Genomic DNA, 22,935 nt, shown 5'->3' on the forward strand with positions numbered 1-22,935 from the left:
GAAGTGATCACTATTTAGTCTTGAGCAGGATAAAATTGAATTTCATATTGAAAAGAATAACATGTAAGAAAGTTTTAAAGCGAATAAAAGTTGAGCAGCTCTCAGATGTGAACTGTAGACTAAAATACAGAAATATTATTGAAAAGAAAATGAAAGAGTTTGAGAACAGGAATCAAACCTTGGAGATTCAGTGGCAAACTCTGAAGGAAACATTGATTGATTCTGCCAGAGAGGCATGTGGTGAGGTTGTGTGCAAGGATAAAAAAATCAGAACTCCCTGGTGGACACAGGAAGTTAAAGAGGCAGTGAAGGAAAAGAAGAAAGCATATCAAAAGTTCCTGGCAAATAAGTCAGCTTTTACTCTTACAGAATACAGAGACAAATGTAAGAAAGCTAAACAGATGTGTAAAACTAGCTAAACAAAAGTCATGGGAGGACTTTGGCAAGAATATAGAAAATAAATATCAAGAAGGTGGCAAAATATTCTGGAGGTTGTTGAAGAAGCTTAGGAATGGAGGAAAGAGTGCTGTAAAAGGAATTAGAGATATTAAAGGTGAAATGAAAACAGGAGAAAAAGATATCCTTGAAGTATGGAGTAATTACTTTGAAAAACTGCTAAATGAAACAAGCAGTGATGACAGCACAGTGATAAAAAACACTGACCAGGCATGCAGTCAGGAATACATATCCATACTTCAAGTAGAAAAAGCCATCAAAGGCTTGAAATGTGGAAAGGCAGCAGGAGTAGATGATATTCGACCATAAATGCTGAAGTATGGTGGTATAAGAGTCTTACAGTGGCTGCACTGCATAGTTCAGAAAGCCTGGACAGAGGGACGAATTCCCGATGATTGGAGTAGAGCTCTCATAGTACCCATATATAAAAAGGGAAATAAAACTGAATGTGAGAATTACAGAGGTATTTCCCTACTGAGTGTTCCTGGCAAGATCTATGCAAGTATACTTGAGAAACGGTTGAGAAGAATTGTGGAAGAAAAGCTTGGTGAAGAACAAGCTGGATTCAGGCCAAATAGAGGCTGTCAGGATCAGATCTTCACTTTACGACAAATATTCGAGAAAGCATGGGAATATAACAAAGATCTGTATTTAAGTTTTGTCGATTTGGAAAAGGCATATGACAAGGTGCCAAGAGAGAAGCTATTCAATACGCTGCAGTTATATGGTGTCAATGGGGCATTATATCAAGCAATACTTAGTCTTTATTTGAGTTGTGAGTCAGCAGTTAGAATTGAAGGAAGTACAGGAAGATGGTTTAATGTTAAATCTGGTGTGAGACAAGGATGTACATTATCCCCTCTGTTATTCATTATCTATATGGATCACATTATGAAGGAAAGTGGTATTAAACCTGATATCAAAATTGGAGATGTTAATGTCAGCTCTTTGCTTTATGCGGATGATGTTATACTTCTAAATAAATCCGCTACAAGTCTGCAAGATTCTCTGACTAAATTGAATGGCTGTTGTAATAGATATGGTATGAAGGTCAGCAATAAAAAGACAAAGACAATGAAAATAGGCAGAATCATTGAAAATGTCAACTGTGTTGTGAATGGAGAACCTGTGGAACAAGTAAAACATTTCAGCTACTTAGGCACAATTTTTACTGAAGATGGTAAACTAAATATAGAAATAGACAACAGAATCAGCAAAGCTGGTATCGTGGGAAGTCAATTGAATAAATTCATATGGAATAAGAAAGAAATTAGTCGGAACACTAAATTAGCTGTATACAAGACTGTGTTCAAACCAATTTTAACTTATGGATCTGAGAGCTGGGTCAGAAGTAAAACACTTGACCAAAGACTAGAGACCGCAGATATGAGAGTCCTGAGAAAGATTAGAGGCGTGAACAGATGGCATCAATGGCAATATCATATTAAAAATGAGGATATTAGGAAAGAACTTGACATTGTCAGCATCCAGGAATGCGTTAGCAGAGCTAATCTCAGATGGTATGGTCACTTAAATAGAATGGGAGAGGAAAGATTAGCAAAACAAGTGTTCTCTGCCAGGTTGGCAGGAAAACGACCCAGAGGAAGACCAAGATATAGGTGGATTGATACAGTACAAAGTGCCTTAGACGATAGAAATATAAGATCTGATAATGTTGGAGTCTTGACAAGTAACAGACTGATTTGGAGGAAAATTGTAGGTAGGAAGTTAGTAATGATGTAATTTTTTCATGTAGTACTGTCATATCCTGTACACCCCTTGAGGGTACATGGCAGGAATTTGATGATGATGATGATGATAATTAACTCAGACTGTTTTGTTTGGCAAGGAGCATTCTACAAACAAGTAAAGGGAACTGCCATTGGTTCCCATCCCCTCCTCCTGGCAAACCACTTCATGGAAACCTTTGAAAATAAAACCTTAACCTCTGCCACACACACACACATAGTTTGATTTTGCTATGATGTTGGCATGTTCTCCATTTCACCACATGGATCTAAGGCTTTCAACAAAACTTTCCTAACACATCTTAATAACCACCATCACAGGATCCAATTCACCTTGAAAAAAAAAAGGAAAAAATAACAATCTCCCCTTTCTAGACATCTTAATTACATGTCAACCTGATGGATGCTTGGCATTCTCTGTTTATAGAAAACCCACACATATACGATACTTCACCAATGGTTTCCCCCTCCCACACACACACATCAATAACAGGGATCATTAAAACCCTGTAAAACAGAGCAAAATTGATTAGCTCTGATAGTAATACCCTCATCACCAAACTTGAACACATTCACAACACCTTCTTAGCCAATGGCTACATTCTCTACCAAATCCAAAGAACTTTAAAACCTAAAACTACTCCCATCCAGAACAGAGAGCACACCAAATCTATTACCATGACGATATATCCAAGGCATATCTGAAAAAAAGTTCTAAAAAGATATGACCTTATAACCATTAAGAGACCATATAAAAAATTGGCATCTCTTATCTTATTTGCTTCCTCCAAAGATTAGCCACAGTCTAACCTGGCAGAGATCTACTAAGTTCCATGCAGTTGTAAGCTGTCTTATCCTGATCACGTAGTCCAGGCAGCCAACATCAGAATCGGCAAAGACTACATCTGGTTTCACTGCTACACAGGGCTTGCTGACCATGCCTTGGACCAGCCACAAGATACTATGGAAAAAGGCCACCTTACTCCACAGAAGCAAATTCAAATGTGAATCTACAATATATCTGGAATCTACATCAGCCTTCAGGAACTATCCAAACAACTTTGATAAATATGATTGTATAAAACTTCCTCAAATCTGAGAAGCAATTATTCTGAGCACTTTAGCTCAACAGGGGGGGGGGGGGGCTATTTTAGAGCTTTAGACTTACATTTGTTGCTTCAGCCATACTTTCTTAAGTATGGCTAAAGCATATGATTTAGTGAAATATTGGAAGTATTCATTTTTTTCTAATTAATATGTAGTGTATGCAGTGGAGTATCTAGGGGAGGGCGGGGTCTACCCTGGGCAGCACTTTGAACCTTTTTGAACTTTTGCAGTTTATTCTAAAATAGAGTCTCGGGAACTCAGTTCCAAATATTGTAATACTACTGCGAATTTTCCTCACAAATGCTGTAAGTGTTGCTAGTTTTGAGAGTAGATTTTCTAAATTAAAACTGATTAAGAATTACCTACATTACTATGAAATAGACTTCGCCAATGTCATTGACGATTTTGCTAACAGAAAAGTAAGAAAAATAACATTTTAGAATGTGGGAATTAAAGTTTTTACTTCAAAAATAAACATAGTGTTTTAATTTATTTCCTTATATCGTTTTGAATTTTTTTGTAGTATTTTTGGTGTGTATTGAGAGGGACAGCAAACTCAGGGACCGTCCCAGGCTACAAAACTCTAGCTATGGCACTGAGTGTATGCTGTTAATTTCGTTAAGTAATACTATTATTGTTAACCCTACTTCTCTTGCTTTCCATTAAATCAACATCATGTGATTTTCTGTAAGTGTTTTTTTATATTCATTTACTTATGTCATTATATAATCCTTCTTCAAAATTGTTTAACAACTTTTTTTTTTTTTTAAGAATTGCATTACAATACAAGGTTTTTACTAACATTACATTACATTAGCCAGGCGCTATCATCCCGGGGGGACTTTTGGCCTCAAGCACCACATGTCGCCACTGGGCACAGTCCTCCGCGACTGTCTGCCATGTTCTGGTCTCCAGCCCAACAGCCTGCAGGTCTTCCTTCACCTGATCCACCCATCTCTTTCTCGGTCTCCGTCGCGACCTCCCTGATCGGGGTCGGGCCTCCCACGTTTGTCTCACAGTCCTTTCGGGGCCCATACGGTATAAGTGCCCCAGCCACTGAAGACGCTGGGCTTGCAGCTCCATCAAGGTCTGCCGAGTTGTATAAAGCGTGTATGGCAGCATTAGACAGCCTCCTCCAGACTCCGTCTGCCATGACCCCTCCATAGATACGTCGTAGCATCTTGTTCTCGAATACTCTCAGGTGATCGGCTTGTCTCGCCGTGAGTGTCCACACTTCAGCACCGTAGAGGAGAATAGGCCTGATCAAAGTCTTGTATAGTCCCACCATTGTAGTCCAAGACAGCAAGCACAAGGCGAAAAGGGGATGCACCTGATAATAGACCATATTCGCAGCATTTACCCGACTCTGGACATCAGCCTCAACTTTGTTGTCTTCAGTCACGAAAGAACCAAAATACCTAAATACCTTCACCCTCTCAAACTGTGCAGCTCCCTCTGGATCTTGAGCAGCATGGCAACTCATAAAAAGGTATTTTGTCTTCTCAGCGTTTATCTCCAGGCCAACTTCTTCTGCAGTTTCCTCAATAGCAGTAACCAATGCCACTGCATCGTCCCATTGATACGCCATGGCGTTCAGGTCATCCGCGTAGCCAAGAACCCTAACTTGCACTGATATGTCGACTCCACCTGCCACTTGCTGTGTTTCTAATTACTTTTTCCAACACTAGATTGAAGAGAATCAGAGAAAGCCCATCACCCTGCTTCACACTGGTCTGTACTTGAAACGGGTCCGACAGGTCACCTTCTGCTTTCACTCTTGCTCTTGAACCAGCTACGCACACACCTGCACCATTTTTTGGAGTTTTTGAGGAATTCCCAGCTCTTCTAACACCTGCTATATTTTTGGGCCTATTATTGTCATAGGCTTTAGCAAAGTCTATGAAAATATTATGAACTTCCCGGTCATATTCCCAGCACTTTTCAAAAACTTGGCGCAGCGTGAAGAGTTGGTCTATTGTAGAACGGTTCCTCCTGAAGCTTGTCTGGTAGTCACCAAGGCACTCTTCTGCATATGGTGTGAGGCGCATTAGCATGATGTTAGACAGCACCTTGTAACGTCGACAGCAGTCAGGTGGCCGTATAGTTGCCGCATTGAGCCTCATCTCCTTTCTTATATACTGGGGTGATCAGCAACTCCTTTCACTCATCCGGCAGCTGTTCTTCTTGCCAGATCATCAAGATGAGCCGATGCAGCTGCTCCAGCAGGATGTCCACACCATTCTTCAGAAGCTCCACCAGTATGCAGTCCATTACTGGATACTCCACTACTATTTTAAGCAGTGGAGTATGCAGTCCACTACTTATTTTTCAGCATGCGGATAGCACGAGTAATCTCAGTAAATTTCGGCTCTTCAATAAATGGTTCAGCAGTTTGATAAGGAGTATAATCCTCCGATATTGATGTTCCAGCATTGACATTCAGCAAGTTTGCAAAATATCTACGCCACTGAGCGAGAGCATCTTTTGAGTTTGTAATAGATTTCCACTCTCATCTCTTATGGTTGCCGCTTATGTCTGGGCACCTCGCATGGCTTTGTTCGTCCAGTACATCTCCTGTCCATTATTCGTCACCCTATTTCTCTCTATACTAGCCACTTTCTCATTAAGATACTTCCGCTTTTCCCTGTGTATACATGTATTCACCACTCTTCTCACCCTCTCATATGCAGCTTTCTTCCTGCTATCCCCTAGGTAGTTCAATAGTGCTTCCCTTCATTTTGCTACAGCTTCTTAACACTCTCTATTAAACCATGCTTTTCTCCTCCTCTTTCTCTTTCCCACAGTTCTCGAGGCAGCTAATGCGACTGTATTTTTGATGGTGTCCCAATCCCATTCAGATCATCCTATTCCTCCTGTAACTCCCCAAAACGATTCTGCAACTCTAACTGGAAAGCCCGCTTGCCTTCCGTTGTTTTCAACTTGTCCAGGTCCCATGCCGATCGTATGGTAGGACACACAGGCTTCTGAACTGCAATTCTATGCCTGAAATCATAGACTACCAGATAGTGGTCGCTATCTCCATCTGCTTCTCTGAAACTTCTCACATCTGAGATGGAGCTGTGGTGACGTCGATACACTAGTACATGGTCTATTTGGTTAGCTGTTCTACCATCCGGCGATTTCCAGGTCTGCTTGTGGACGTCTTTATGCACAAACATAGTGCTCTTTACAAAGCATCCCGTAGTAGCAGCAAAACTCGCAAGTCGAATCCTGTTATCATTGCACTCCTCATGTAGGCTCTCACTACCCCCCACGAATGGACACCACACACGCTCTCTCCCCATCTTCGCATTGAAATATCCCACTACTAGCTTGACATCATAGGACAGTAGATAAGCAAAAGTACGCTCAAGCACTTCGTAGAAACAATCTTTAGCTTCCTCCGAGCTCTCTTCAGTACGCTCATAACAGTTCACAATAGACACATTTTGAAAATATCCCTTAATTCTAATAGTACACAGCCAATTGTTCACAGGTTTAAAATCTAAAATATTACACAAAAATTTATCACTAACTAAAAATGCAGTTCCTAGTACTTTTTTCGTCCTCTGTTGTCACCATTATAGTATAGCATGTACCTCTGATTGCGGGTTGAGCCATGTCCCGGCCATCATGCCTCTTGTACAGCACAAAGTTCAATTTTATACTGTCGTAAGACATTCATCACATTAAAAAGAGCTCCTTTTTTCACCAAACTACGTATATTCCAGGTCCCAAAACGATTAATAATCATCATCACAAAGGCGTCCTAATTCCGAGGCTTCTGTGGTGTTGTTTCTTAACCAGTAGGGTTTTTACAGGAGGGGTGGTTGGCCCCTCGCTAACCCTCCCCCTTATATTAGGATTCCTTAACTAAATTGAGCAGCATAGTACTAGCGACAGAAATCCTTAAGCAGTTACATACAACGTACACACACCTAAAGTACTGTAATAAGCTTCTACTCAAATTAGGCTTAGTTGCTCGCACATTCTCTACCACTACAGTTTCATAAAGTATACTCACTAAAAACCAATAGACAATTTACACAAACCTAACGAATGGGTATTTTAAAAGTAGAGGTTTGGTAACATTTTTGCATCCATAATACTATCACACCAAATAAAAGACCATTATAGGTGCGATTACAGTACAATTCAACAGCTTCAGTATACAAGTAGACTAGTCATGAAGTCATTTATGAATGAATGCTCCAAACTGTCAGTCACAATTTTTGATATCGATGTTCTTAATAAAGTATCATTGTTTCTATAAATGTTATTAAATTTTGCATTTAGGATAATAGGTGAAACTGAACATTGGTAAAACTGGAGAATAAGAGTAATTATATTTTGTATACCTGTATACTATTTAAACATAAATATCATGTTTAAATAGTATCACAAAAACAAGAAATATAACAAATTGCTAACACTATTTTTAGAGCAATTCTTCATTGTATATAATAAAGATTAAATAAGTCCTAAAATATGGATTTTTGTCACTTAAGGCCACCTAATGTTTTGTTTTTTGCACACAGCCCACTTTTGAGAATGCAAATTTGTGCTCTTGGTTCAAGGTTCTGCCCTACAAAATAATCAAAAATCATCTTTCAGAATCAAAGGTGCTCAACACACCCAAAAAAAAAAAAAAAAAATCCTTGATTAGTCATTTTTATACAGGAAGCTATTGCATTCTGTATTCTTCAATCCTAGTCTTGTAGTAGCCTGTGTAGACTACTATGTCCACTAGCATAGAATTTTAATAAGCATTCAGATTCTATCATCTCCAATTCCAATCACTGGTTAATTTATCACCACAGTTTATGATTATGGTAAAAACATGATAAAACAGGGTGTTTTCAGCAAGACAACAGTATTTTAAAATTCAAGGCATATCTGTAAATAAGACTTTAATCATTTATACAGTATATATATATATCTATAACCTACCTCATGTGAAACAATGGAATTTGATTTGAATTAACTTTGCAGTGTGTGTGTGTGTGTGTGTGTGTGTGTGTGTGAAAATCAGTAATCCTTTGTAAAATCACATAATATCTTGAATCTTCAATGAATACTGTACATGCAAAGAATATACAATAAACAAAATTATAATGTGTACAACTTTCTATATTATGAATATTAGGTATAACAGAACATGGTGCATTAAAGTAAACATTACTACAGTAACTTAAAAAATGAACACAATATAAAATATTACTAATGGGTCAAAATAAAAAAGTGCATGAGATAAAAACATTAGCACTAAATAAAAGGATAAGGGAACTCACGGTCTGATTCTGGGATGGAGCTTGTAATGGAAGAACTGGTTGAGGTGAGTGTGCTGACAGAGGGGGGTCGCAAGGGATAATCTGTAGCTGAAGAATTTAAATAAGAGTTGCTAATTCCAGGAACTTATACAGCATACTGTGATTTAAAGCTTACTTAAAGTTAATTATGTAAAACTGAATATTCTGTGCTACCATGCATCTTTTTTTCTCCTTTCATGCACAATATACAGAATCTAATATTTTTTACTATAAAGTGCAATAATTAATAATCATGCAGTTGCATGACAATATCTGCAGACATAAAATGCATTTTTTAAATAAAAATAATTTAAATGAATACTATTCATACATGACTGCAACGATTGACATTTTAAATATGATAAGCAAATAAAAATTCATAAATGAAAATGCAAAAGAAAAACAAAAAAGCTTGGTTTTAGTGATGCTTATTCATAAGTCTGAGTGCTAATTACTTTTTTTTTGTTAATTTACTTAAGACTTGGATATTAATTACTGAATCTGGTTGCAAAGCATACACATAACAGTTGTAAATATTTATTCCACATATTCCTTCTCAAAGATTTTAATTAATTTTTAAAGCAGGTCATGAGCTGTTCAGAATTACATTCAGTGATCTAAATAATTTAAAAGAGAAAGAGATACAACTTACTTTTAGTATGAGTGACTTCAAATGAAAGATGAAAATCAACATAACTATATACTGAATGACATTAAAAAAAAATACAAAATACTGTTGTAGTAGCTAAAACCCTCTCTAAAAATTCTTGATGCAGATCGGAGAGCAGTTTGTTTGATAAGTGACTCCTCTCACAAAGACAGCTATTTTCAGCTGCTGCCAGTTTCCACATCATATCTCTTTTACAGATATTTCATGGGCATTGTTAACTACCTACATTCCATCTACCTCAGCCTATGGAAAAGCCTTCCCAAGAAGTATTTCCTCAAGACTACAACCACCAACTCTTTAAGAAGGATATAAACCATTACTATGCTCTTGAGCCTACAAATGGCATTCATTTGCCATAGGCATTGAATCCTCTCATGTGTGGGAAGTGTGATATAAACATATCATCTGGAACTGATTTTTAATTCCACCAATCATGAAATTATGACTTATTTTTGCATATCACTAAAGATGAATTATGAATAAGAAGGCCAATTTATGAAAGTAGCAGGTTTCTGCACCTAAATGCTTAAGATATCCAGATAAGCTTTACATGATGGAAACTACTGTATAGACTACTATGTCCAACACAGTTTCCATACTAGTCTACTAATATTTAGCATTCCAGAGTATGGAACCTAGCTGCTATAAATGTTTTACAAAAAAAAAAAAAAAAAAAAAGTAGGGGCAATGACAAAATGCAATCATACCACTGCTTTACTCTCATTCAAAATCATTTTCTAAATTAATGAGATTCTGTCCATATCCAGACAGTATTAATCTGGGCATTGTTCATATATAACCTTTACCACTTCTATTTGAGAAAGAAAGCAACCATAATTAGAATCTCAAATACTTATATATACAAGGAACATGATTCTATAGCCTTAGCAACTGAGATTATAAAGTATTATAAGTAATACTTTGACATGCTTTGTCCACATTATCCATCAGACCAGCTAACTCTTACCTTTAGTTGAAAAGTCTTTATAAATTCTTCTTGCCTCCCAGACAGGATTCAAAAAAATCCATTAACATTGGAGATCAGTGAAAGGAAAAGTGACTGAAGTATTTAAAACACTAAGAGCAAAAACTGCTTGAAGTGGAAGTAGTTTTGAAAAGTGATAAACAAAATTTCAAAAATGCAAAATAATTAGCATAAATGAAATTGTAATATTAATTTATTATAATTACTTTTATATTTCAGCTAGCTATCATCAGAACAAACAGAGGACTAAAGTATTTGAATTTGTGTCACAGCTTGATGGATAAAACAAACATCTAGTTATTAAGCAAATATTTTTTGCTTAATGATTAAATCGATACAAAATTAATAACGGAAAAAAACTCATGTACAAAGATTATTTAATAGTATAATTTTCGTCTGTGTCACAGGCATCTTCAGTACATATTAAGCTCAAATTAAACAATAACTGACAATTCCGAAAAGTGCCACCTAAGTAGCTGGTGTAAGATAACTAAAAAGGTCAATAAATTTCCTAAAATAAAAGGTCAATAAATTTCCTTTTTTTTTTTTTTTTTCCTAAAAAAAAAAAAAAAAAAATCAATACAATAAAAAGTTAGGAAAGATTAGCTGATTTGTAAAGTATTATCTCCCATAAAGGAGATAGACGTAAGCAGTCGGATCTGTTTAAATTAGGAGAATGAAAGAGAGTTTTACATGTTTCTTTATAAAGGCGTTCCATGATGACTGACTTTTGTGAAGAACTCTCGTCTTTCTCCAATGAACTTTATGTCTAGTGAAGATGGTATGTTCTGCAAGTCCAGACTTTTCAGGTTTAAAGTATTCAATATAAGATTGGTGTTCTATCCGAATAGAGGCAGATTAATGATTAAATGTCTTCATAGTTACAAAGGTAAGATGTACATGGAAACAGGGCACATGAAGGGAAAGCTAAAGACTTGGGTATTTTTAATTAGACATGGAACTTGCAAAACAAGTGAACCTTAAATTACTTGTTTCACAATTTTTTATGGAAAGGACTATGTTGAGAATAAACATAGATATCACAACCTACATGCAGTTTTAAAACAAACAGTAAGTTTAGACTATTATTCAGTTCTTTCCTGACTAAGGTATCGAAAGAAAAGAAGGTACCTGGAATTCAATTTCTACAGTCAAACTTAAACCAAGAAGGTAATCTGTTGACTTTTCAATTCAGCAAGTAAGAAGGGCCAGCTGACAAAGGCTTGCCCACACAATAATATAAAACAGCAGGATGAGAATTAATGGAGGGCAAGTTGCTCAATGTCATATTTGAGGAAGGGTCATTGGCTTACCTAGGTTCAAAAATTCATTTGAACATGTTTCACCACATGGTCCTACTTAGCTAATGAAATTAATGAATTCCTGACTAAAAATGAAGAATCAATATACCCTTATATTAAGTTATGGTTGCCTTCCTTTCTTACATGCCTTAGCCAGGAAAGAACTGGATGATATTTTTAGCTTTACTGTTTATCTTAAACCTACACCTTCTTCTTTTCAGCCATTTTCTGTCCACTGCTGGACAAAGGCCTCCTCCAGTTTTTTCCACCTTTCTCTGTTCTTGGCAATGGTTGACTAATTTTCCCCAACAAAATTTGACAATTCATCACTCCACCTTCTTTTAGGATGTTCTCGGCCTCGTTTCCCTTCTTTTGGAATCCAGTTTGTTAGTATGGTGGCCCATCACTCATCTTCTCTTTTGGATAGATGTCCAGTCCATTTCCATTTTAGTCACTTGTGGTGAAGAGTGATGTCAGTGATATGAGTCTGGTTTCTTATCCAGGTATTTCGCTTCTTATCTTTTAATGTGATGCCTTTCCATTTTTCTTTGAGTTATTGCTAGTTTATTTGCAGTACTTTTGTTAGAGACCAAGTTTCACAATCATATGTGATGACTGGAAGTATACACTGGTTAAATGTCTTCCTTTTTAAACAGAATGGGACATCATTGTTTTGAAAAATGCTTTTTAATTTTCTGAATGTACTCCAGGCAAGTTGAATTCTTCTATTTATTTCCTTTTGGAGTCCATAGTTTAGATCAATGAGATGACCTAAGTATGTATATGAAGAGACTCTTTTCAAGAAATTGTTTTCTATTATTATGCTTTTTGGTGTTACAAAATGATTAAACATGATTTTAGTTTTTTTCTCTTGTTTATTTTTAGACCAACTTTTCTGCTTTCATGATATAGGTCCTTTATCATTATATTAAGGTCTTCTGGAGTGTTTGCAAAAATTATATCGTTTACATATCTTATGTGTTCAGTTTCTGTTATTAATTTTTATACCAAGTGTGTCCAGTTTATATTATTAAATATTTCTTGAAGGACTGCTGTAAAGATTTTGGGTGTTTATAGGTAATGGTTACAGCTCAAAATTTGTAGAACAAGTAGTTAAAATTATAAAGCCAGACCTAACTGAATAGGTACCCAGAGTGGCTATTCCAAATATCAAAGGTGTCATTCATAGAAATGGCAAAGATGTTTGTAAAGGCAACTTACATACCACATTTCAGCCTTCATGAAAAAATGAATTATTCATTTATTTATTTTTTTTTTTTTCAGTGGCACATTAGTAAGGAGAAATGCAAAAACTACATCAACTTTCTTCAATCTGACGAAGCAAACCAATGATCTGAACTATTCGAATAATCTGCTGGAAGACCAATGTTGAGTCCTTATTTCACAGACCACACTTAAATGACCCAAAATATCAGTTTTTGAAAAATTGCCATTCTATATTATAAAGAATAAGTCTTTATTCTTAACATAATGAAAATTAAGTATAAACAGAACAACAACAACAACAATAATTTGTGTATATCTGTATTTTGTCCTTGCAACACATTTCCCTCATGGAACATAAAACTGGATGTATCTGTGCTTATGGTTCTATGAAAGGTAACATGAATGAAAAAGTGGGTTGCTCATCACTTTATTAAATTCTTTAATTGACACTTGTCTTCTCCGTATGTTTGGTGGAGCAATGTTAGATAGGACAGGCAGCCAGGAGAGAGGGGTGCTTCTCACTGTCCCACTAATTGTGCACATGGTAGAATTTAGCTGGGTGTCTATAATGTTAGTGTGTGCACTTCTTTCCCAGACAGGGGTACAGTATTCTGCTGCAGAGAATGCAAGGGCTGGTGCAGATGACCTTAGGACTTCTGCACCACAACCCCGGAAATGATATTGTTTCTCGTTTTAATTTTGTTGGACAGGTTGGTGATGTGCCTTTTATTGATTAGGCTTCTGTCCAGGCTCATGCCAGGTATTTTGGGTGAGGCTCATGTTCTACCATTTTTCCACAAAAAGAAAGGTTGAGGTGTCGATTTGCCTCCGCATTGTTCAGGTGAAATACTGTGGACACAGTTTTTGTTGGATTTGGCTTCAAGTACCACTGCTTGAAGTACTCTTCCAGGAATGTTCAGGTCTGTGTTCAAGGTTGATTCCAGGTTGGCTAAGGAGGTAGATTGATGTAGGATTGCTAGGTCATCGGCGTACATATACTGGCTTGGGCTGGTATGTGGTAAGTCATACACGTAGATGTTCAAGAGTAAAGGGGCTAACACAGAGCTCTTTACTACTGTGAAGGAATCTGAGCCTACTCTTTTTTCCACCGATATGGACCCGGATCTCTCTGTTGGAGAGAATGGATCAATATGCTGGAAAGTTTTTTTGCACCTTATAATATTTCCTAACTTTAAGAGGGGGCCCCTGATCCAGACTGTGTCATAAGCTGATGTTAGGTCAATGAAAGTGGCTTCGGATTTAAATTTCTTCTGGAAGCCTGTTTCAATCTGTGTTGTCAGGGCCAGGACCTGGTCATAGCAACTTCTTCCTGGCCTGAAGCCAGCTTTTTCAGTCGGCAGTGCTCTTTCGACAAGTGGTGAAATTCTTTTAAGGGGAATTCTTTCAAAGAGCTTAAAGATGGAGCTAAGCAAGGAGAAAGGGTGTAGATTTTTGACATCATTCGGATCTTTCTCTCTCTTCAGCTGCTCTACCACCAACACCTGACATGTGGAGAGAATACTGGTCCAACAATCTTCCAACAAACGGCTTCCTGATAGAAGATCCCTGTGCTCTGCAGCCTAGTTTTACTCTTCCTAGGAAGTTATGGACATCTATCAACAGGATCAGAACTAACCAGGGCAGATGTGGCTATCTATTACATAAATGGAGGCTGTTAGACCACCCTTATTGTGACTGTTCTCTCACAATGGATTTGTGAGAGAACCTTCTCGCCTGGATTGGCTTTCCAGATTGGACATTTACCTACAGATGTTTTGTATTCCTTTTGCCATAAGAATAAATAAATAAATAAATGAAAAAGTGAAAAAATTCTGAGTTATGAGAAAGGAAAACTGATATTCAGAAAAATTAATAATTGAAGGATCAACTCCAGCTTCCAATATTCTAATTGGTTATGTTTTAAGCATTTACCTGAACACTCAACAGCCTGATAATCACTATGCATATACTCCAATGCCAGAAGCATCAGGAATAAAGACATAGAATTCTTAGCAATGATAGATGTAGGATAAAAAGTTATTGGCATTAGTGAGCCCTGACTGACAGAGGATTTAAATTCAACCAGAGAAAGAATCTCAATAGTGGTGGTAGTATAAGTAATATAGGCAATGGGTTCAAGCTGTTTGGCATGAGATACAGATTAACAGGAAAAAATACTCGCAATGGTGCTGCTATATCCAGGATTATCCAAAGAAGATTGTGAATGGCATAAATAAATCTTAAGGAGGAGCTCTATTATTATAAGGGTGATTTCAACTGTAAGGATACAGACTGAAGGGATAAGCAGGCATGCAAAATGAGGAGAAAGAGAATTTAAAGAATTACTAAAGGATAACTACCTTAAGTAGCACATGATGGAAGGGACTCAATAGTATAAGAACAATGGTCCAAGTAAAAGCATTTAAGAATTCATCTATAAATGAAATGAATATAATATCTCCAATTGGCGACAGTGATCATCCAGTTCTGACTAGAAAAATGACAATACACATGAAAGCTCTGACTGGGGAATCATTATGCATGTTATTATAATAAACTACAAGGTAACTTGAGGCAGTGCCTTCACATGAAAAACAGGCAGAGGAATCAGCAAAGCATGGGAAGCAGTCAGTGAGTATTTGAAGAAAGCAATATCTGACATGGCAGTTAAATAGGCTTTAAAGCACGAACTGCTCAAGAACAGAATGTTGTGTGTTGTGAATCCATATGAAAAATCTTACGGATACTATAAGGACTATCATTATGGGTGATTTTAACACTACGATGAAATAAACTCTCTTCAGTCTATAAAGCTAAAAAGCATGCAAAACGAGAGGAAAGAGAATTCATAGAACTATGAGGGATAACTACCTTAAGCAACACTTGTTTTTTAAATGTTGCTTCTACTCATGAAACATTGTAAACATAATAGCACGTAAGAACTGCCAATGGGCTAATAATATTTTTATTAATTTTATGTACTTTTATTGCTTTTTTTTACATAATATGGAAACAATGGGTGATGAAATTCATCTCCTACTTAAAAATAAGCACAAAACATCCATGACAGAATTTGAACCCTTAGTGGATGCTAACCACTCAAGCCAAGACCAGCAAATGAAAAAGGGATTCGTGGTATTAAGAATACTGACCTAGTTACAGCATCTAAGAATCTCTCTATAAATGAACCAAAAGTGAACGTTATGCTTTCAACTGTTCAGAGTATCATGCAGTTCCTGACTTGGGTGGTAACAATGCATATGATAGCTTTTACTAAGGGGCATATGTGAAACCATCAGGCACGTTATAATAAGCCAATAAGGCAACTTGAGGCAGTGCCTTCACATAAAAAAACCCAAGGAAGAGGGATTGGCAGAACACGGAAGCAGTTAACAAGTGTCTGAAGGAAGCTATATCTGATGGCAGTTAAATCAGAAAATTGGATCCAGAACATTCTCTTTTATGCTAAAACTGCATAAAAGAGAATGTTCTGGATCCAATCATGAGAAGAACAATGACAAGAATCATGATCATATAAAGAGCATGAAGGAGAGTCACAGCAAGGTAAGATAGGCACAACTAGATTATGAAAAGAAGTTAACTGAGCAGGTTAAAGGAGAAGAGAATTTTATCAACTACAGGAAATAATAACCTTGGTGAATGCAGATGGTAGAAAGTGTCAAATTCCCTAACAATGAGTTCAATGTCCCCTTTACTAAGGCATGCATTCCATTACCTCTAGATGCCAAAAGGAAATTGGTTGAAAGAGTAGATGAGTAATATACAACTATTACAAGAGCTTCAGTGAAATACATCAGTTAAACCAGATGGGATATCAGCAGGAATGCTGATATTCCTCTGATCTGGTTGTTCAACATAAGTATATGCATGGTTCCTAATAAGTAGGAGAGCAAGATGGTATCAGAAATGATATTTTGAGGTGTTAAATGTTAAGAAAAGAGGAAGATGGCCTATGGTGTAGTACCACAGAGTTGTCACTTGGAGGTTAGAAACATGATTATAATGGACAGAGATTTAAAGTTTAGTGGTTTTATATATATATATATAGAAGGTAATTAAGTCACTCCTAGTGAGAGATATCATGTGATAATGAGCCATGCCACACTTGATAATGAGACGGCTGAAGAAAACACTAAATTGTATGAAAAGTAAGTTATTCTTTCACTTTACAAGGCACTGATAAGACCATCTCTGAAGTAGAGATAATCAAGATGATATTTCATCTTGTTTATCTCAATTCCATAGACCAGATAACTGGTCTATGGAATTGAGCATATGAAGGCAGAGTGATTGAATATGGTCTTCAAAGGAACAGATAGAGGAGATACACTAGATTGATAAATTGGACACCTTACATGCCATGCAGATTTCAGATCCTACCACATGCAAATATTCAGGGAGTGTCTGTGTAAGTCTAGTAATAAAAGGTGGGATGTGCTGCATGTTTGCACTGTACTCAATGTCAAGATGCCATATTCAGCTGAACCAAGACACTTCCAATGTGAGATGGTAGTTGTCTGTCACATTAGTGGTCTTTCTGTCCATGACATTGCTTTCTGTCTCAGTATGTGAAATCCACCACTGCATATGTCATTCACAAATGGAAAGTTGATGGTGCTATTATAGTAGGAAAATGCCCTGGAGGTCGTTGACATTCACTGACCAAGATCGATGAGCTGTCTCAGAATGTTTGATCATCCCACACGTCATCAGTGTTAGACCTTGTGGTCAACCTGGAAAATGCTACAGGGACATCTGTCAGCATTAGAACTATCTGCAGAGAGTTGCATGTCCTAGGTTACCATGGCACAGCTGCTGAGAACAAGTCACACATCCCCCCCCACACACACACACCTCAATACCAAACAATACTCGGACTGGTGTCTTTCATACCATTTCTTAACCGTAGATGATTGGAAAAGGATTCTGTTTAGCGATGAATCATACTTCCAAATGTTTCACTCTGATTGTCATCTTTGAATCTGGAGATTACCTGGGGAACAGTTCTGGTAGGACCGCATCTTTGACTGTGAAGTTTGGCGGAGGCTTAATGGCATGGGGCTTGGTTCATTGGGGGAACGTGCACAAAAACCATTACATCTAGTGGCTATCAAGACATCCAGGACAACTTCATGCTTCTGACACTGTGAAAGTACTTCAGCAGTGACCCTTGCATGTTTCAGCATGACAATGCTCCATGCCATACTGCATTGCATGTCTGTGACTGGTTTCCACAAAACAATGTTGAAGTGTTGGATTGGTCAGCTCAGAGTCCAGACCCCAATCCCATCCAACATCTTTGGGATGAATTAGAATGCCAAATTTACTCCAGACCACAGCAGCAGTCATCAGCAATGGGGGTAGCTTTGCATGAGGAATGGAAGAATATTCCTGTTGTGACATCATGAAAGCATGCCCCAAAGGGTAGTTGCTATCATTCAGGCCAAAGGTAGTTCACCACTTGCTACTAGAAATGTAATTAAAATGTATTTTTTTTGACCACAACTAGGTGTCCAAATATATGTTCTAATCAATCTTGATTAGAACATAGGAGTGATGTTTTGCAGTTTATGGTGAGTGAGTAGAACTCAGTCATCCCTGAAAGTGGACTAACAGCATGAGTGGTTAGGAAGCATGTGAAGTCCAGATTCTTCTCATATGGTGACTATTCAATGGAACGATTAGGCAGTGTGCAGTCTTCTCCCCAGAAATTTTTACCAGCCAGGTGGAATGAAGCATAAACCAGGCGTACAAAAATTTTGAATGAGTTAAGAAAGACCCTTTATCATAACAAATTAAAATAGTAATTTTATTAGAAATTACTTCAAACAAGGATAGTATTTTATATAATAATTATAACAAACAAGACTAGGATTTTTCTTATTTTCTCATTAAGTAATGAAAAACCTTGTAATGCTCAAGGTTTTTCATTCTATGAATAGAATGAAATTAAATAGCTTAAAATTCTATTCATTAATTCTTCTCTTCTTCTAAGAAGCCCAATTGTCAGCAGCTTTTTCGTAATTAAAATCTGTTGGATCTGTTCCCTCCAGTGAAATCAGCATTAGATTATTTAGAGTGTTCTGACTGATGCGATTCCTCATACAGCTTTTTATCCTTTTTAATGCAGAGAAAATCCTTTCACATTCAACTGTGCTCACAGGTATGGCTAGTCTAACAGCAGCTAGTTTTGCTAAATTTGGAAAAGACTCTTTGAGCTCAGATGTTGTTGCTAATTTCAGCAGTATGTCTTGGATCTAGATTTTTTGTATGACTGTCCATTAATCATTATTGATGCAACTGCCCATTCTAGTTTAGTACCTTCATAGTTTAAAACTGCAGGATTTCCATTTCTAGAATAATAATCAAAAAAGAATCTCAGAAGCCTCACGTTGATCATGACTTTCTGCATTGAAAAGTCTTGAAAAGCAGGAAATGGTTGGCACACCTGGAAATCTTACTTGTAGGTGTTTAATAACTGTGCCTGAGTATTTATCGCATTTGTAGTCTTAAACATAATAACATTAGAATCTGAATAATCAATGTGAGGGTCTGGCCATTCACCTGAAAGATGCTGATGAAGATTTTGAAAATAACTGCCTGGAGTGTCTTTCAATTCCATGATGAATAGTTTTCTGGCTTCTAAGACTGTTCTATTTCAGTTAAGTGATCATGGCAAAAGCAAGATGTTGCCTTTGCCATGATCTAGACAAGTTAGATAAATTAAAAAAGGCCTATTTTCTTATGCAAAATATAATATTAAATACTTGACTCACGATCTTCGGACAAAAACCATTATTAAGAAAATAAATGTAGATTTTTAACATCGATTTTTGCCTTCGATTTGAATTCGCTCAATTTTCACAATTTATTTCTTTCAAACATTTGTAAAAGATCTTCTTTGCAACTGATACTGTATTCGAGATCCCGATTTTTGTCTTCCGCGTACGGTTGGGTGTGCATCAGAGTGAATATCTGAAGCTCTCGAGATTGGCTTGCAATGCAAGAAACTGAGTTGGTCTCACGAGTATCGAGACTCTCCGGTTCAATTTCTCATCACTATTAATTAAAAAATGTCTTAAATTATTTTTCCATTCTTGCTCATTATTTAGCCATGTCAATTCACAACATTAATTAGCTGGGCAGTAAGTAAAACCAGCCAGGCGGTTTGCCTATTCAAAAGGTTCCTAGGGAGAACATAGGTGTGGATGTGTATCTCTGGTGGATGTGTTCAAAGACATATATGATGACTACAAGGGAAACCTGTGCAGCAAGCCTTTAGACTCTGCATAATAATAAATACTGGTGTATATAAAATTAAATTAAAACTTACCCAGGAATTATATTCTTGTTTAATCCTTTATCCAAGTGTAAGGAAATAAAGTTTGTGTGTGAAATATTTTCATTATCTTCATTAATTTATAACCTAGTGAAAAACCTTTTTACACTAATGTACATACACTCCTCAAAGTTTGGAGGATTTCACAACAATGTTGATGAAGCAAATTATCTCAGCACTGTCTCGAATGGCTAAGTCTCCTATTGTGGCTTACGACATTCAAAAAATAATCATATTTCTGATATGTACCCTCTAGGGATGTACATCATACGAAACTGGCACTATATGAAGTTTACTTTATTACTAACTTCCTATACACAATTTTCCTCTAAATTAGTCTGTTATCTGTGAACACTCCAAAATTGTCAACTCTTATATTCTATCCTCTATGGCACTTCTCACTGCATCAATCCGTCTACATTATGGTTTTCCTCTAGGTCCTTTTCATGTCCTCAAACACATGCTTTGCTAATCTTTTGTCTCCCATTCTGTTTAAGTGACTAGTATCTGAGATTAATTCTGCTCACACATTCCTGAATGCTAACGACAAGTTCATTACTAATATCTTAATTTTTAATATGATTCTGCCACTGACGACATCTGTTTCACCCCTAATTTTCTCAAAACTCTCATCTATGTGGTGTCATCTTTGATTAACTGTTTTATTCTTAACAAATCTGAGATTCATAAGTTAAAATTGGTTTGAATTGAACACCTATACTACTAATTCAGTATGTTTGCTAATTTCTTTCTTATTCTGTATGAATTTATTTAACTAGCTCCTAACCATACCAACTTTCCTTATTCTACTGTCTATTTCCATATTTTATTTGTCATCTTCACTAAAACTTGTATATAAATAGCAGAAATATTTTACTTGCTCACTTTAAGTTTTCCATTCAGAATGCAACTGAAGTTTTCTATATTCTTATTTTCATAGTGTTGGAGTTCTTATTGCTAATTTTCATGCCAAATTTTTTATAGCTCTTATTCAATTTAAGAGACTTTTTGAAAGAGAATTTCAAAGACTTGCACTTGTATGGTTAGGAGTATAGTATCTATCACCTGAATAAAAAAAAACAGCTAAGTTGAATAACAATGTCCCATACTTTCTTATATAGTGAAACCAGTGGAGTATTCATAACTACAGAATAACATGCATGCCACAGTAAATAACTTTTTTATTATGTAAATATTTTTATTTAAATCTCAAATTGAAAAAAATTTACTATTTGATATTTTTTACTGGTTAGAAAAATCTTGTCAAAAAACTGTTTTGAACCATATGGTCAAGAATATTCCATAGGTTGGTATCCATGCTATTAGAGATGTCTTCAAAAAATTCTAAGCATCTGAATTTAATCTCAAATTAAAAAATTCTATAGACTTTATGAAAGAAAATACAACCCAAGACCGAGTCTCCCGGATGAAAAAGTCATTTTCAATCTTTCAGACTATACATTATCAAAACACCAGAAGCCGACATACTAAAGAAAGGTTTCAACTTCGCTATCACTCCAGATCACATTCCAAAGATTGATATTATTAGCAACATAGAAAAGGCACTCTCTTCATTTCCGGAAAGTAGCGAATGATATCTGATTTAAAAGCACTATTATCCTTACAACTTCAAAACCACTAAAACTTAATATAACTCCTCTTGAAAAGCAAGCCATCTCAAACCTAAAGAAGAACAAAGATATAATCATCCTAAATGCAGACAAAGGCAACTTGACGGTCATTTTGAACACCAAAGACTGCATAACAAAGATCACTGAGTTAGTTTTAGACATGTCAACCAATCGCATCTTAGATTTCGATCCAACTTTCAAAAATCAAAAAGAGACTAATAACCTATTACGGAACATGACTAGGTGGTCTTCAGACTTACAACGAAGTCTCTACACCCACTGATGGAATGCTTATATGGTGCACCAAAAGTGCACAAAATTGGAGTTCTACTCTGCCTGATCGTTGCTGGAAGAAATTCTCCTACATATCTATTAGCTAAATATCTAGTCTGTCTTTTGAAAGATAAAAAAAGAGTTCATGTTAGAGCTTGAAAAGAATAGCCAATTGCCTTTTCTTGATACACTAATAAAGAAACAAGAGAATGGACAAATCCAGCTCACAATCTATCGAAAACCAACAGACACTGGACGTTACCTGCACTTCAAATCGTCTCACTGTATTTGCACAAAAACTCAGCATAATACATATGCTTAAAAATAGTGACCAATATTATCCCAGAAGAAAAAGATCTCCTTGATGAACTCACTCTCATATCTCAGACCCTAGTAAACAACAGTTATCCAAGAAATATAATCAAAAAGATTCTTCATAGAAACCCTTCACAGCAGCAACCTCCTGTCATGCAATATACGTCGTCCACTGTCATCCCTTATGCAGGCTCAGTGTCAATAAAAATAGCCAAACTCCTTAAGTCTTTCAACGTCACAGTTGCTCTCAAACCTGTCAAGACAATACACCACATTTTATGATCTCCAAAGGACATTAATAACTTCTTCAAATACGGCGGTGTATACACCATCCCATGTTCCTTTGACAGATCAGCTTCCAATTCTGTTGTTTTTGTGGTATTTAATGCCAATTCCTTTTTTGAAACTTGCAACTGATTAAGCAACAAGAAATGGCTAGCTTTTTTGATAAATTTTATGGGCACTGGAGATTTAATGACTTCCTTTAACTTGCAAAAGTGGGAATTAGTTTAGCTTGTCTGCACGTCTGTAAAATTGAGATTCTGGCATGTAG

General features: G+C 36.4%; 1 protein-coding gene across 3 annotated transcripts in view; it reads right to left on the minus strand.

Annotated features, from left to right (window-relative positions):
* dsh (Segment polarity protein dishevelled) overlaps nucleotides 1–22,935 on the minus strand; it is a 423,724-nt gene that overhangs the window by 158,371 nt on the left and 242,418 nt on the right. For all 3 annotated transcript variants that reach the window (XM_090392005.1, XM_090392004.1, XM_090392003.1), the window contains exon 12: nucleotides 8,603–8,689. In XM_090392005.1, coding sequence (XP_090248131.1) covers nucleotides 8,603–8,689 — 87 coding nt within the window. The remainder of the gene's footprint in view (nucleotides 1–8,602; nucleotides 8,690–22,935) is intronic.

Source organism: Typopeltis vanoorti, chromosome 4 (assembly GCF_054136105.1).
Source record: "Typopeltis vanoorti isolate ZY-2024b chromosome 4, IOZ_Tvanoo_1.0, whole genome shotgun sequence".
Lineage (NCBI taxonomy): Eukaryota > Metazoa > Arthropoda > Arachnida > Uropygi > Thelyphonidae > Typopeltis > Typopeltis vanoorti.